At 35.0% G+C, this 15,042-nt stretch overlaps 1 protein-coding gene across 2 annotated transcripts in view; it reads left to right on the forward strand.

Annotated features, from left to right (window-relative positions):
• MYO10 (myosin X) overlaps window positions 1–15,042 on the forward strand; it is a 157,955-nt gene that overhangs the window by 89,715 nt on the left and 53,198 nt on the right. For both annotated transcript variants that reach the window (XM_058174767.1, XM_058174766.1), the window contains 6 exons: window positions 138–204; window positions 1,063–1,155; window positions 1,569–1,637; window positions 2,060–2,142; window positions 4,974–5,082; window positions 5,813–5,893. In XM_058174767.1, the coding sequence (XP_058030750.1) occupies window positions 138–204; window positions 1,063–1,155; window positions 1,569–1,637; window positions 2,060–2,142; window positions 4,974–5,082; window positions 5,813–5,893 (502 nt within the window). The remainder of the gene's footprint in view (window positions 1–137; window positions 205–1,062; window positions 1,156–1,568; window positions 1,638–2,059; window positions 2,143–4,973; window positions 5,083–5,812; window positions 5,894–15,042) is intronic.

Genomic DNA, 15,042 nt, shown 5'->3' on the forward strand with positions numbered 1-15,042 from the left:
CAGTTTAGTTCTTTTAGAGATTTGATTCCCCATAAAATTCATTGTACCATTATTGTAAGGATGCATGTTTTCACCCAACTTTCTTTTGTATAACAGTTTGTGCAATTTAATAAAATCTCTTTCTTGGGATTTCTTAGAGAAGGACTCCAGTGGGAAGACATTGACTGGACAGATAATGGGGAATGCTTGGATCTTATTGAAAAGGTAAATGTAGAAGTTGTCTAAAATTTAAGGAATATTTTTTTGCAGATATTGATTTACTAATAATTGTTACCTCAGATTAAAGCATGTCATATGATCAGTCATAATGTTTGAAAAGTGTATTTTTTTTTACAACTGAACCTCAGATTTCACCAGACCATATGTTTTTAATTCTTGTCTATCAATACATAGGTTTCAATTTATTCCTGGGACACAGTTGTGTTCCCCCCTCCCCCTAGCTCTTTTTGATACAAAAATACTTATTTACTTCCTTGTCTTTTTAATCAAGAGAATCAAGTACATTTTGTTTACCTTTATTATAATGTCTAATTTGACTTAAAATACCAGGGTCTTTCCTGATACACTTATCCTCTAATTGTTCATCAGTAAGTCTGTCCTGCCAGAGGTTACAAAGGCAACCGCGTAATTTAACAGTTGTCTTAAAACTACTATGGCGTATCACACGGATATGGAACTTCGAGAGACAAAAAACAATACCATGTTTCCTCTCCTTTGCCCCACATTAAAAAATACATAGTGTGCCACCTATGTCACAGTGCTACATGTTTCCTGTTACTATTCCATTTCACAGAATGGTGTGTGTGTGTGTGTGTGTGTGTTTGTATGTGTGTACATACAAGTACCTATACATGAAAACAGACTAGATGATAGAAGTAGTGTTACTATCCAAACCCTCACCCTTTTCTGCATACTTGAATTATATTACTATATGACAAATTATATACATATATATCCCACTTACAGATCAGAGGGAGACGAGGAAGGTGGGGAGAGAGAAAGAGAAGCATGAACAATATGGGGTCTACTAACATATTCTTTTATTGTGTCTTGATTGCTTAGAAACTTGGTTTGTTGGCTCTGATCAATGAGGAGAGCCACTTTCCTCAAGCTACAGATAACACCCTGTTGGCAAAGTTACACATTCAGCATGCAGTAAGTAATGTTCCTTTCATTTGTTTATAAATTCCCTGAATTTCAAATGCAGTGCTAGTGTAAATTTTGATAGTTAAAATTCTAGGTTTTTACTGAACAAATCTATTTATTAAGTTAAAATGTTGATCTATTAATTAATGCTTGAAATTAAATAGATCAAGATATTTTTGTCAATGCATCTTTAATTTACATCTTTCCTGAAAGAAATTTAGTTTTACACAGTGCCTGTATAGCCATTATGTTTTAGAGCAATGTTTAAAAAGTCTAATAATTAAACGTGACATTTTTTTAAAAAAAAATCATCTTTCAGCAAGTTATGAGAAGCATAGTTTGAGAGAAGATTTTCCCTTTTTCTATATTTCATTATTTATAATTAAACAGATTTGACTTATTTTTGTTCTTCTTATCAATAGAACAATCCTTTTTATGTGAAACCAAGAGTTGCTGTGCACAACTTTGGAGTGAAACACTATGCTGGGGAGGTAATCTTTCTTTCCTATGTTTATTGAAATTTTTCCAAATAATGTTTCAGGAGCAGCTTAATTTTGTCTTACAACAACTTACAAATTAAAAGAAGCTTTGAGTTATGTGAGAGCTAGTTTGGTGTAGTGGTTAAGGTGCTGGCTAGAAACAAAGAGACTGAGTTCGAGTCCTGCCTTAGGCAAGAAAGCTGGTTGAGTGACTTTGGACCATTCACTCATTCTCAGCCCAACTAATGTCACAGTTGTTGTGAGGAAAATAGGAAGAGCAGAAGTATTAGGTATGTTTGCCAACTTCAGTTATTTATAAAGCAATAATGGTATAAAAATTAATAAATAAATATTTTTCTCTTCCTTATGATAGTGTCTCTGTGAGAAATTAGACAGGTTAAAAAAATTATTCTTTTTTATACTGTTTCAAACAGGTTCAGTATGATGTAAGAGGAATTTTGGAGAAAAACAGAGACACTTTTAGGGATGATCTTCTGAACTTATTGCGAGAAAGCAGGTATGCAAGTAGTATAATTAAGAGATCCTGACCTTGTTAAGATGTTGAAAACTGAGGATTGAGAAGAAAGGGAGTATGGGAAAAATGTAGAATTCAGTTCTAAACTATCTTTTTATCTTTTAGAACAGGGGTCTCCAACCTTGGCAACTTTAAGACTTGTGGACTTCAACTCCCCAGAATCCTGGGAGTTGAAGTCCACAAGTCTTAAAGTTGCCAAGGTTGGAGACCCCTGTTTTAGAATATACTCTGTATATTTGAAAGTACTGCATTTCTAAAGAGAAAAACAAAGATGATAGATTTGCCATCATATGGAGCTTATGTTTCTGAATATATTTTGATTTGATTTTGAATAGATTTTGATTTGATTTTGATTAGTCAGATAGATGCCAAACCTTTGTCTTTCCTAAATGATGGAATGGAGTTAATTTTATGAATGGTTTGCCAATATTATGATATGTTTCAAGTCAAGGGCTTTTTGCTAGATTGACATTCAAATTCTACTTTATCTATTTTTACCTTTCTTCCAATTCTCTGTTAATAACATGGCATTTTAAAAGATATCCTGAAGCATGAAAAATACCAGTCATAATTTTGACTTAGTAATATTCAGAAGAAACAACCAAATGTTTCTTGATTTAGGGAATGACCAGGTTTGATGAATTCAGCTATAAACAATATCTGTAATGCATTTCATTGGGAGTGTATGCATTTGACATGTATAGTTTTTCAGAGTATTACATAAAACATACTTAAATTAGCGTTTGAATGTCATTCTAGCAATAATTCATGAGCACTTTCAGTACAAAATTTTGGATAGTGAGAATTTGGGGGGAATGTGTAAAAAATTTGTTCCGTTAATGGAAAGTGGAACCACTTAATGAAATATTTGGCAAACTTAGGTAAATGGGTTAGATGTCTAAATGCATGCAGATCAGTGGTGGATTTCAAATTTTTTTACTACCGGTTCTGTGGGTGTGGCTTGGTGGGCGTGGCATAACGGTTCTCCAAATTAGTCACAATTTCCGCTACTGGTTCTCCAGATCTGGTCAGAACCTGCTGAAACCCACCCCTGGTGCAGATATATAAATTAAAGAAAAAGGCAATCAAGATAAAAGCTTACGCATTATAAGTTATATTGAGTTAATTCTTAAAGATGCAACCCTAAACTGAAGACCAAACGGAATCTCTGACTGATATGCTTTCATATTTATTGTTTAGGTTTCTTTATTCCTCTGAGTGTGGTGGGTTTTCCAAGAAAGACAAATGCCAAACAAGATAAACACATAACTATAGCATAATTTGTTAAATAACAACATGTGAAGAGATAATATAACGGCAAACACGCAAAAATGTTAAAATAATTTCTTGAAAAGGTCCCTAATATCTATAATATAGACATTTTCAAAAGGGGAGGTGGTGGCTTAGTGACTAAGATGCTGAGCTTATCAATAGAAAGATCAGCAGTTCGATTCCTTAGTGCCGCATAATTGGGTGAGCCACCATTACTTGTCCCAGCTTCTGTCAACCTAGCAATTTACGTTAGCAACCTAACGTAAAAAATGCAAGTAGAAAAATAGGAACCACCTTTGGTGGGAAGATAACAGCGTTACGTGAGCCTTTGGAGTTTAGTCATGCTGGCCACATGACCAAGGAGATATCTTCAGACAGCACTGGTTCTTCGGCTTTGAAACGGAAATGAGCACCGCCCCCTAGAGTTGGGAACAACTAGCACCTATGTGCGAGGGGAATCTTTACCTTTGCCTTTTTATTCCAAATGGAAATTATTTTATATTAGAGTTTGATGTTAATAAATTCATGGTTATTAAAATAAACCAAATATTTATTATAAACATCCAGAATCTAGATGAATCTTTTATAATTTGTTTTTATCCCACATTTTGCTCTTTAATAAAATATTACACAACATTCTTTACACAAATAATGTAAGATACCTTGAGCAGTAGTTCTAATATGGAATAATACAACTGTTTTTTAAAATAAACAAACAAACATACAATTAGTTTTGTTTGTGCCTTTTCCCTCAGAAGCTCAGTACCATATTCAAGACATTATTGTACTTCAGAGATAAGTAACACATATTCTCCAGATTTTCCTCACTAACCAACTCATAGAAGCTGTAACTATTGGCCTGGACATTAGATGTTAGTGACAGTTGAAGAATGCCTGGAGAACTTCAGATTCTGCTGTATTTCTGCTATAGATGAGTTGCCTGAACTATGAGATGGGCGGCAAATAAATTTGATAAATAAATAAAAATATTTGGTCATCCCATCAACAAGGTCAAAGAAGTTTAATTGGTTTATTAGTACATTTTGGTAAAAACAACGGAGACTTGTAGCCTCTTAAAAGCTAATACAAGTATTATGGGATATGTTTTCAACACTATGTGCCTGTTCAACGAAGATAAGGAAGTAGTGTAAAGTTAATATTTATAAGTATGAGAAGAATACCTTTGGGATATATAAAATGTGAATATACGAAATTACATATTTAATGTAATATTACATGACAGGGCAATGGTCTCGTCTAAATGCTGCGTTCTCTGTAATGTGCTAGCAGTCTTTTTCTGATCATTATATATTTATCTTGATTCATCTCTTACATTCAGAGGAAATAATAATGATAGTACCTTAGTCTGCTTGGTGTCCAATTTTGGATTGTCAGCCATTTCAGGCAGGCAAGGAGTGGGGAAGTATCAATAAAAAAAACAGCCATATTTTTAAAGGAAAGAACAGTCCTTGTATAATAGGCTTTACTTTGGGTCTTTGTTTTCATTACTTATTTAAACTTTATTTAAATTCCTGTTTCAGCCTTGATTTCATATATGACCTATTTGAGCATGTTTCAAGCCGCAGCGGTCAAGATACTTTGAAGTGTGGGAGCAAGCATCGGAAGCCCACAGTCAGCTTACAATTTAAGGTTGTTTTTTTCATCCACTGAGCTTTTCTAGACATTGTGTTTTGTAAAATATTGTTGCCTAAATCTCCTATCAAATCACTTTCAACTAAGAAAAAAAAATGACTGTTTTCTGCAGCTATGAATATGTGATTTTTTTCAGAATGTTTTCCTGATTATTTAAAATAAAATATTTATTTCTTGGCTGAAACCAGTTATTCACGCTTTGTTTTCCTAGTTGGTTTAATGCCATGCATCATCATCAATAGCCTTCCTTCTAAGTATAAGCCTGCCATATAGATAAAGCAGACTTTTTTAGGTTTATCTCTTGATAAAGCAAAATCTGATATTTTATTCTTGGCAAGTTTTGTGGGCAAATATACTTTGCTTTTAAAAAAATCTCTGTCCTTGAGAATCAGGAGCAATTTAAAATTGTTTTGCACTGTAAATTTTATAAGTGAGAAGTAATTTAAATATTTAACGTATTCAATTCTGAATTTTAAGGCCATTGACACCACTCATCAGATAAAGAGAAGAACATTACACATAGTGTAGCAAAATTTATTTTATCTGTCTGAGGATTAATTTCACTTTGTAATGGAACTTATTTTTTAAAAAGTATAAGAAAATAATAATTCAGTTTGCATACTGTGCCACCAGGTGACACTATTGTGATTATCAGGAAAACTTCGCTGAGATGATTTGGAAATTTAACACTTCCCTTGCTTCTTTCTTTCTTTCTCTCTTTTTTTAGGATTCGCTGCATTCCTTAATGGCAACATTAAGCACATCTAACCCTTTCTTTGTTCGCTGTATCAAGCCAAATATGCAAAAGGTAAGTTTAAGATTGCATTTACCTTGGATCATTCATCATGTATCTATAGATTGCTATCATAAATGCAAATCATATCTTCAGTTTTTGCAATTAGAAAGGTAGGACTCTATTCTAATACGTTACATATTGTTTAACAAGCTGGCAAGTTTCTTTTATCTGAAATATTTATCTAATGGTGTGTTTCAAAGCTGTGTTCACTCTAAAGGTTATATACATTAATAGAATCTAACAAACAGCTGATCAATAATTGGCAAAAATAATTTATCTTTATAAAGAAGGTGCATAATTTTGTAGTTTATACTAGATGATCTAGTAAGGCAGACATTAGAAAACATTTCCAGAAATGTTTAAGTCATTAACCAATTTCGTTGTGTACATGATGTACAGTGACAGTAAAGACTATACTATACAGAAGTAAGCTCTAATGAGTTTAGTGCAAGGGTCTCCAACCTTGGTCCCTTTAAGACTTGTGGACTTCAACTCCCAGAGCAAAGCTGGCTGAGGAACTCTGGGAATTGAAGTCCACAAGTCTTAAAGGGACCAAGGTTGGAGACCCCTGGTTTAGTGCACATTATTTCAGACTGTGTGCGGGGATGTATACCAGTTTCCAATAAGCAAAGTAAATGGAGAAGATGGCAGAAAGTCACAAATTGTAATCATGTGATATGCTTAACGACCACAGGTGATTTGCTTAAGCCTAGCTAGAACTGATTTTTGTAAACTGATTGTGGTCATGTGATATTTTACTTTATAACTGTGTTGCTTAGCAATGGAATTGCTGGTCCCAAATTGCAGTTGGTAAGCAAGGACTTCCTGCATATGATTCCAATCAGAATGTAGTGGTTATTAAAGCAACCTTTAATGTATAGTTTTTGATTAATTTTCAAATAATATACAAACAATATATGTTTAGGTTATAATATCTGGGCTTCAAAACTGGTACCAATATTAGATGGAAGCAAAGGGAGGGTTTTTTTTATACTCCTCATTCTTTCCAGGGTCATCTTGATTTTTTTTCAGCCCAGATATTCAGCCCATATATATGTTTGTGTAAATACTTAAGGATTCTTTCATAGTCCAGAGGAACTGTAATATGAATATAAACCTATATACGTAAATGATTCAAAGTTCATTCTAAGACAAATGAAATACTTTTGTGATTTTTCAGGAAAATGCCACTGTGGTTCTTCTAGAAATTATTATTTTTAAAACTTTTTTTGCTAAATTGCCATATTTAATATTATTGATTACAATTCTTAGATGTTGTTTATTACATTGAGGCCAATGTTTTCCAAACACAGTAATTTAAAAAGAATGGGAGAACTAGAAGAGCAAAACATAGCACATTTTCCTTTCTCCAAGTCTGTGATTTCTAAATTTAAATTTTATTTCTTATGGAATAAACAGTTGCATTTTCCTAAAGATCATAGTGGGAAGGTCAGTTTTTGAGAAGGTAACAGGCGTGGTTTTAGCACTATTGATATAAATTATTCTTATTTACCTTGAGCTCCGGCTCTACATGAGCTTAATGTCAGCTGTTGAATCTTGATTTTGGTTATTATTACTTTCCTAGTTGTACATGCTCTGTTCATTTCTCAGTTCAGTTGTTTTCAAGTTTTTTTTTCCCGTACCTAAGCCTTTGCCCAACTATTACGGTCAGAATAATGGATCAGAGTACTGCGAATAAAGTTTCATTTACTCTAATGAATTTATCAGATGAACACTATAAATATCTGGAGGAAAATAATGTTGTTTTCTGCTCTCTTTTTTTTCTGAAAAGAAGAATCACTACAGGAAATGATAAGAAAAACTCTTCCCTCTTGGCTTAGGATGGATGACAGGTGCAAGGCTTAATAGGAAGGAGGCCATGGTGGGATATGCCATTCGTGATAACTGTTTACCTAATCTAAAGGAAACAAAGTTATAAAGCAGGAGTAGGAATAGATTGGATTCCAGGGGTCCCAGTTCGCTGAATTTGGCTCTCAATATTTTTAAATACTGTGTGTTAAGGCCAAAAAGAATGATGGAAAGGTTGGCTAGTTGTCAAGACAGGATCTAAACAATACTGGTACCACTGTCATGTATTACCAGTATATCAAGTTTAACCAACGTTTGACATTTACCTTTCAAGATGATTCATATGTCAGGTCAAAGCTTTTATGAAAAATCACATTCTTAAAACATATTAGAGATCATTTATGGATGGTAAAGAACACGAGACAAGAATCCTGTTTCTCTTTTCCTCAAATACACAAGAGAGATTGTGATGAATGCTTAGTTGTTGTTGCTATTGTTATGCATATTATTTACCTGTTTACTGACAAATTATAAATGGCTCAAAAGGTTTCTACTATCAGCATGTTTAAAAATACTTTTTAAAAATAGTTATCCTATTTCCATTATTTTATAGACAACATCAATATTTTTCTTTAGGGTGGTATCAATATTTTTCTTGGAGCTAGAGTATAATCTTACGTTATAAAGGTTTGCCCAAAAAACCTTCTCCAAACATTCCAACTTTGGCTACATATGAATATTTTTACTGAATTATGCTTTAATTATAGCAATAATACTTAAACTTATATAGCACTCCATAGTGCTTTACAGCACACTCTAAGTCAGGGGTGTCCAAACTTGGCAACTTTAAGACTTGTGGACTTCAACTCCCAGCAAAGCTGGCTGAGGAATTCTGGGAGTTGAAGTCCACAAGTCTTAAAGTTGGACACTCCTGCTCTAAATGGTTTCTAAATGTCAGCACATTGTCCCCGATAATCTGGGTCCTTATTTTGCCTACCTCGGAAGGCAACCCTTTTGCTCTGTCAGGATTTGTGATTTGGATGCAAGAGACTGAGGAAGTTCAGGAAATTTTAGTAGCCACCAAGATCTTGGAGAAATAAGTTCAGCTGCCTATCAGTTGCTGGAACAGGGTTGATTTCAAAATTAAATTATGAAAGCTCTAAGGGGCTAACGAGAGCAAGAAGATTGAGCAACATTTTTTAACTTGATAAGGATCTATTTGAGAAATTCCAAGCATAGTCAGCAATTTAGGTATTTTGACCTTAACTGAATCTGAAGTCTATAATCCTTACAATATGCAATAACGCTGGGTCATTTAATTTAAGGTAATTTTATTAGAACTGTGTACTTTTCAAATTCTGTATTAGAAAAATGCATATTATGCTAATCCAAAAGTATAATATAACTCATAATAGATTTTTTAAAAATTACTACTATGTCCATCATGGCAACTTACATGAAAACATTTTGTAGGTTTGGCATATATCTGTTCTCTAGAATAAAAGTCCTCATTTACTGCCTAAGGAACCTGGAAAACAAATCTCCCCTAATAGCATAAATTTTTACTAATGTTTCTGGAACACCCCCCCCCATAAATTTGCTTGAAAATAACATTGATGAGTTTTGCATTGCTTCTACCACGACCCCTTGGTGGGAGAAGAGGTGGGATTTCTCTACTTTTTGCACAGTATATATTCAGTTTGGTGTAGCAGTTAAGGCATCAAGCTAGAACCTGGGAGACCAGGTCATCCAACTGGCACAATGCCAGTTGGATGACATTTAACCAGTTCAAAATTTAATCTTATATTACTATACTTTTTAAAAAAATAATTAACAAAAGCATTTTCCCATGGGAAGGCTTCTTCCTAATCAATTCCATAATCTTATTTTGAATTTATCTGGACCCTTAGTCCATTTGTAACTTGTAAAAGTTTTAATCACCCTTTTGCTGTTTATTAAAAAAACAAAAACAATTAAATTCTTAAACTTGTAGTTAAAACTTTCTTTGGCTAAGAATTGAAAAAAGCTCACTGTCAGGTTATGACTAGAGCCATGTTGGATCTTCAGTGTTGCCACTCACCTCTGCTGTCAAATTTGTCCAGTCAAAGGTTTCCAATATCTGAAAAATAGTTAAGAAGCAATTCCTAAAAGTGATTTGAAAAAGAATTATGTGAATTTGATATCCTTTCAAAAGTGCTGACCATGGTTTGAGCAAGAAGGTTATTCCATCTCCCAGAACTCTTAAGCCTGCTAGAGACCACTTTCTTGTGGTCTCTTTGTAAGGAGCAGCAGTCTAGAGCACTTGTGGGTGATATCAAGTCCTCTCTTATTTTGGATAGGAATGATTGAAGAGCTGATCTACCCACCAGCTCTTCATTGAAGTTGTCAGCTCTGTTATTTTTTGCAGAGTTGTTGCCTTTTCTCGGGTCCTCCAGAAACCCTAGAAAGTAAACAGAATAGTTAAACAAACTGAGTAAATTCTCATCATTTTTCAGGTTCACTTAATTACTAAATTGATGGATTGTTATTGATATTATTCACTTTTTGAGTTTCTGCACTGGGGCATAATCACAATTGGCAAAATTACTACTGAAAAATTCAAGCAAAGGAGGATAGAAAGACTATCACTACCTCCTATCACATCATGTTATTGTAAGAAAGAGGATAGGCTACAATTGAAACTTGAAAGAAATGGAGGTAGACTTGAGAACTTTTTATTTGCAAACCTTTGTATTTTCAAGCTATGCAAGTATTAGTGTTTTTCTTCTTCTGAATACTCAAGCAAACAAAAAATAAATCCTTGTCAAGGATTTCTAGAAAGATGGCTTAAATTCTAAGTGTATTCTGTACGTAGACATGGTAACAATCCAGGAAGATACGAAGGCTAATGATGAGAAGTTAGAAATGGAAGCACAATTGGAGGGCAATTTATTTCCTTGCAGTGAAAATATTTAGAGTTCCTATCCCCTATGCTAGATTTTGTTTGCAAGCATATTGTTCATGTCTTATCACTGAAGGCCTCTAAAGAATATATTTGTTTTCAACATTGTTCACATTTTCAGCACTCATAAAGGAAGATTAGTGCCCACCCTCCCTCTGGAGTCTTGATTAGAGCAGTGGCTGCTCTTGAGCCAACATTGGCCAGGCATGACTTCCTCTGAGCAGCAGCAGGAATGAATTAAAAGAATAGCCAAATACATCACATGAAACTCTCCAAATACCAGCAATCTGAAGAAAGCCCTGTTTTGTGTGCAAGTCTCAGTGCCTCTGTGTGAACGCGTGCTTAGCATGTGCAGCTGCTGTGGTTAGAATTGCAGATTTTTGTCATTGATAAAGAACTAAAAGAGGGAATCATTTCAAGAAAGTAAGAGAAATCTCTTAATAGATGGATACTAGCAAGGTCATCTCCTACAGATACAACTTTTAAATAATTTATTTTGAGGCCAGAGTCATAAGGCAAATACAAGTAGCAGGATCATTTCTACTTTCAAAATAAAATCACTTGATATTTGTGAAAACTGCAGAGTCTGGCTATTTAAATTGTTCTCTAGGAGAAATAGAACAATGAAAGAGTTAAAAGCAGCATTCTCCAATCTTTCTGGGTTGGCGGTTCGGCGTGGGGGAGAGGGGGAGAAGAGGGAATGGTTTTGTGTGAGGGGCAGATGTGCATGCGTGTACAGCTTCATTTGTATGAGCGGGAGGGACGTAAAGAGCCACTGGTCATATGAGAAGCACTGTGAATGCCGCTGGCCACTGCTCACACGAATGGGTCTGCGAGCACTGGTGCTTGCATGAGTGAGATTGCAAATGCCAGCTCTCACTGCTGGTGTGAATCAGGCTATGCACTCGCACCGGCCCGCCATTCACACCGGCCCCATTGTGAATAGGCCACGGCTTGGTAGTGGACTGCGGCTCACAGGCTGGAAACCCCTGCATTAAAATATACTTTTTGTGCACATTTAGAAAGTGAGAAAATTATCATAATGTACCAGACAGTTAAGTTGTATACCTTTATATTAATCCCATATGCGTACATATAATATTTGGATTTCAGAACTGTATAAAAGTTTCAGGGAAAGAAAGGAAGGTAACACAGAAGGGCACAGAATTGAAAAAAATATAAATATATATTCTAAATAAGCTCATTTAATGCCAGTTTCTACAAGTTAAAATTATTTTCACAATCTTTGTACCAAATGTTGATGGTGCACATTAGTTGAATATGAAATTCAGGCCCAGTTGATAAAAACAAGCAGGAAGGAAATTGTAATCTTACTTGACCTTGCAAAAAAATGGAGGTTGGTTTTTATTTATAGATCTGGGTTTCTTTTTTTTTATTTCCTTCATATTACTTATGTGAGTGTTTAAGAGGGCTGGAATATTTTAAATATGTAGAGTAGAAAATAAAGTCTGTCAGTTAAAGTTTGTCTTTTGAAAGAAATCCATTTTGAATATCGGAACTGTTTAGGAAGAATTTGGACTTACCCTCTTTTGTAGTTCTTGACATGGTTCCAAAAGAGAAACTACTTTGTCCAATATACTTATTTGTTACTTGTAATATTTTCATTAGATTCTAGCTAGCAGCAATGTTTTAAATCTATAAATTAGGTTTTCAAGCTAATTTCTCTATTGAGAAAGACATTTATAATTAAAGAACAATTTATGCTGATAAAATGGAAATACAAGAAAGATTTATTAAAATTCTATCTGGCTCCTCCCAGAGCAGATGCAAGATTTCTATCTTAATTGTGTTCATTTAATAGATTTATTAAGTGGAAATAACTAGTCTCATTACAGTTGTGGAATTAAACTCATATCTGATACAAAAATGAATTCCAGTCCTAAGTATTAAATAGAGAGAAAGACCTAGTGACTCCAATCAAACGATGAATAAAACTTAATTTAAGTTTCTATCATGCCATGGGCAGGCCATCCACTTCTCTTACAGCACATGTCCTAGACCAGAGAGTCTTTCAGATTTCTTTCAGTCATTCCTTGGTTAATTTGTGACTAGATAATGTGCTCTACAAAGGGCTGTTCTTGAAGACTATCCAGATACTTCATGTGGTCCACAATACATCAGCAAAAGCAGCAATGTGCATGCCTCAGTATTCCCATGTAATGTCTCTGCTATACTAACTGCAGTGGTTGCCAGTTTGCTCCTGGGTGCAATTCATGGTACTGGTTATTATTTATAAAGGCCCAAATGGCACAGTTAATACATGTCTCCTCTAGCATCTGCCCAACCAATTTGATCCTGTAGGATTAATGTACTCTGGTTCCTTTGATTAAACAATCTATCAGACCCAGGAAGTGTACTTTTTTATACCAGTGCCTGTCATTTGGAATAAACTTACACCCCAAAGCCACATGACGCACACACACCCATTCTGCTATTGTTTGTTCACCCTGGCAAAGGAGAGTGACACAGCTAGCTTCATTCCATCTGGTCTATTGTACTTGCTCTCTTTTAACTTTTGTTGGTTTTATTATAATTTCTTTGATTGTTGTGAGCTGCCCAGAGTTATTGAGAGTAAATGCAGGTTAATTTTTTTATTATGGATGGTCGCACAGTCAGCCAGATGTTTAGACAAAATTTGGCATTTTTAATCTATCTATCAAGTCCTTGTCAAGGATCTGGGTTAAGCAGATGTTATTATTTAGTATTATTTAATACTAATGTCAAAGCTATCATTGCAGGATGTAAATTGTTCCAGGTAAAACTGCCTTTTGCAATTGACTGATGGTGATTTTGCCAATGCCAGTGATGTTCAGATAGTGCTCCAGATGTTTTGAGATTGCATACCAGATCTATCTAGACTATCTTTGCTTTCTTTTGGTCAGTTCTACTTCTACTTGCAAGTATTTGCATTTGTGGTTTCTCCAGTTCTTTCTGTTCTGTTCTGCTATCTCCAAATATTGCAATGTTCACTATCTAGAATTTTTTTTATCTTTCTTATCAATAATTGTCAAGTCTGGACTTGTATGTCAGGTCCTTGCATGTTTGAATTCTAAAGTGCCAGATCACTTTAGCTTATTTATTTTCTATTTGCTTTTCTATGTTTTGGTCCTACCAGTTCCTACTTGCAGGTAAATTGCAGATATTCTAATGCACCATTGTTGCTACTTTGTCATGCCACTGTTTGTGATCACTCTGAGCAATTTTGCACCAGCTAACTAGATGGTCCCCTGTTTTTTCAGATTCATTGTAGAGACGATGTTGAAAATGATGTTTGCAAGGCAAGCAGTGGGGGAATTTGTTATTTGAGTGAGTCAGGCCAAGACAAGCAATGGACATTTAGATAAGATTATAGGTGGAGTCAGTTCCAAGAAATAATGGTTCTGTTGGGAACAGAATTGAAGTGGTTAAGCTTGAAGAACAAGGTAGGAGCAGAAAAAGGAGATACAAAGTTTTCAGTCTAAGTTGCAATATAGGACAGTTGTCAGTACTTCGTATCTCTAAAGAGTTGGCAAGGGCCTCTTACCTTCCATGACCCCGGTTACATTTTTTCTAGGCCAGCGTTTCAGGAAATGCCACAAGCTGGACTGAGCTAGTGTATAATTTCTTGCAGTTCTCCTGAATTAGCATCAGTCTATTACCCAACACTGCTCAAAATGAATCAATCAAAGTCCACTGACCAAAAAAGCTTTAAAAAGTCATCTTCAGAGCTGTAACTAACCAACCCTGCTGCATAAAATAGATATGGGTTAACAATGTTCAAGCTTCCAAGTTAAGTGCATTTCACCAGCCAAGAATGATAGTCTACCATGAATTTGGGGAAAAAAACATGTTGGTTTCAGCTGTTGGGAACTCAGCAAAGCTGGCTGATGAATTCTGGGAGTTAAAGTCCATAAGTCTTAAAGTTGTCAGGGTTGGAGACCCCTGGCATAGAGCAAGGCAGAGGTTTGCTTTCAAGAAATAGGAAAGTCAGCTGAGGTATTAAGTTTTACTTCATTTTCTCTAAAGATCTATAGTTCAGTATAGATAGAGCCTATTTGGTCTACTGCTTAAGGCAGCTGGCTAGAACCCGGAGGCTGTGAGTTCCAATCTCGCCTTAAGAATGAAAGCTGGACTGGAGGACTCTGGCCCAATCTCTCTCTGCCCAATCCATCTCATAGGATTTTTTTTGTGGGGGGGGGAGTAGGAGGAGGAAGGAGCATCAGGTCTGTTCACTGCTTTGAGTTATTTATAAAAATAATAAAGACAGATTTTTTTTTACAAAATTTTAAAAAATGGACTGTTTTTCTAGGTTCTGGCTGTTATAGGTAAGATTATGGCCAGTATAACTTTTAAGATTCAAGGGATTTGGGCAACTTGTTAGTAGAAAGGAGCAGCAGGAGTACTTATTGCC

Source organism: Ahaetulla prasina, chromosome 3 (genome assembly GCF_028640845.1).
Source record: "Ahaetulla prasina isolate Xishuangbanna chromosome 3, ASM2864084v1, whole genome shotgun sequence".
In the NCBI taxonomy this organism is placed as follows: Eukaryota; Metazoa; Chordata; class Lepidosauria; order Squamata; family Colubridae; genus Ahaetulla; species Ahaetulla prasina.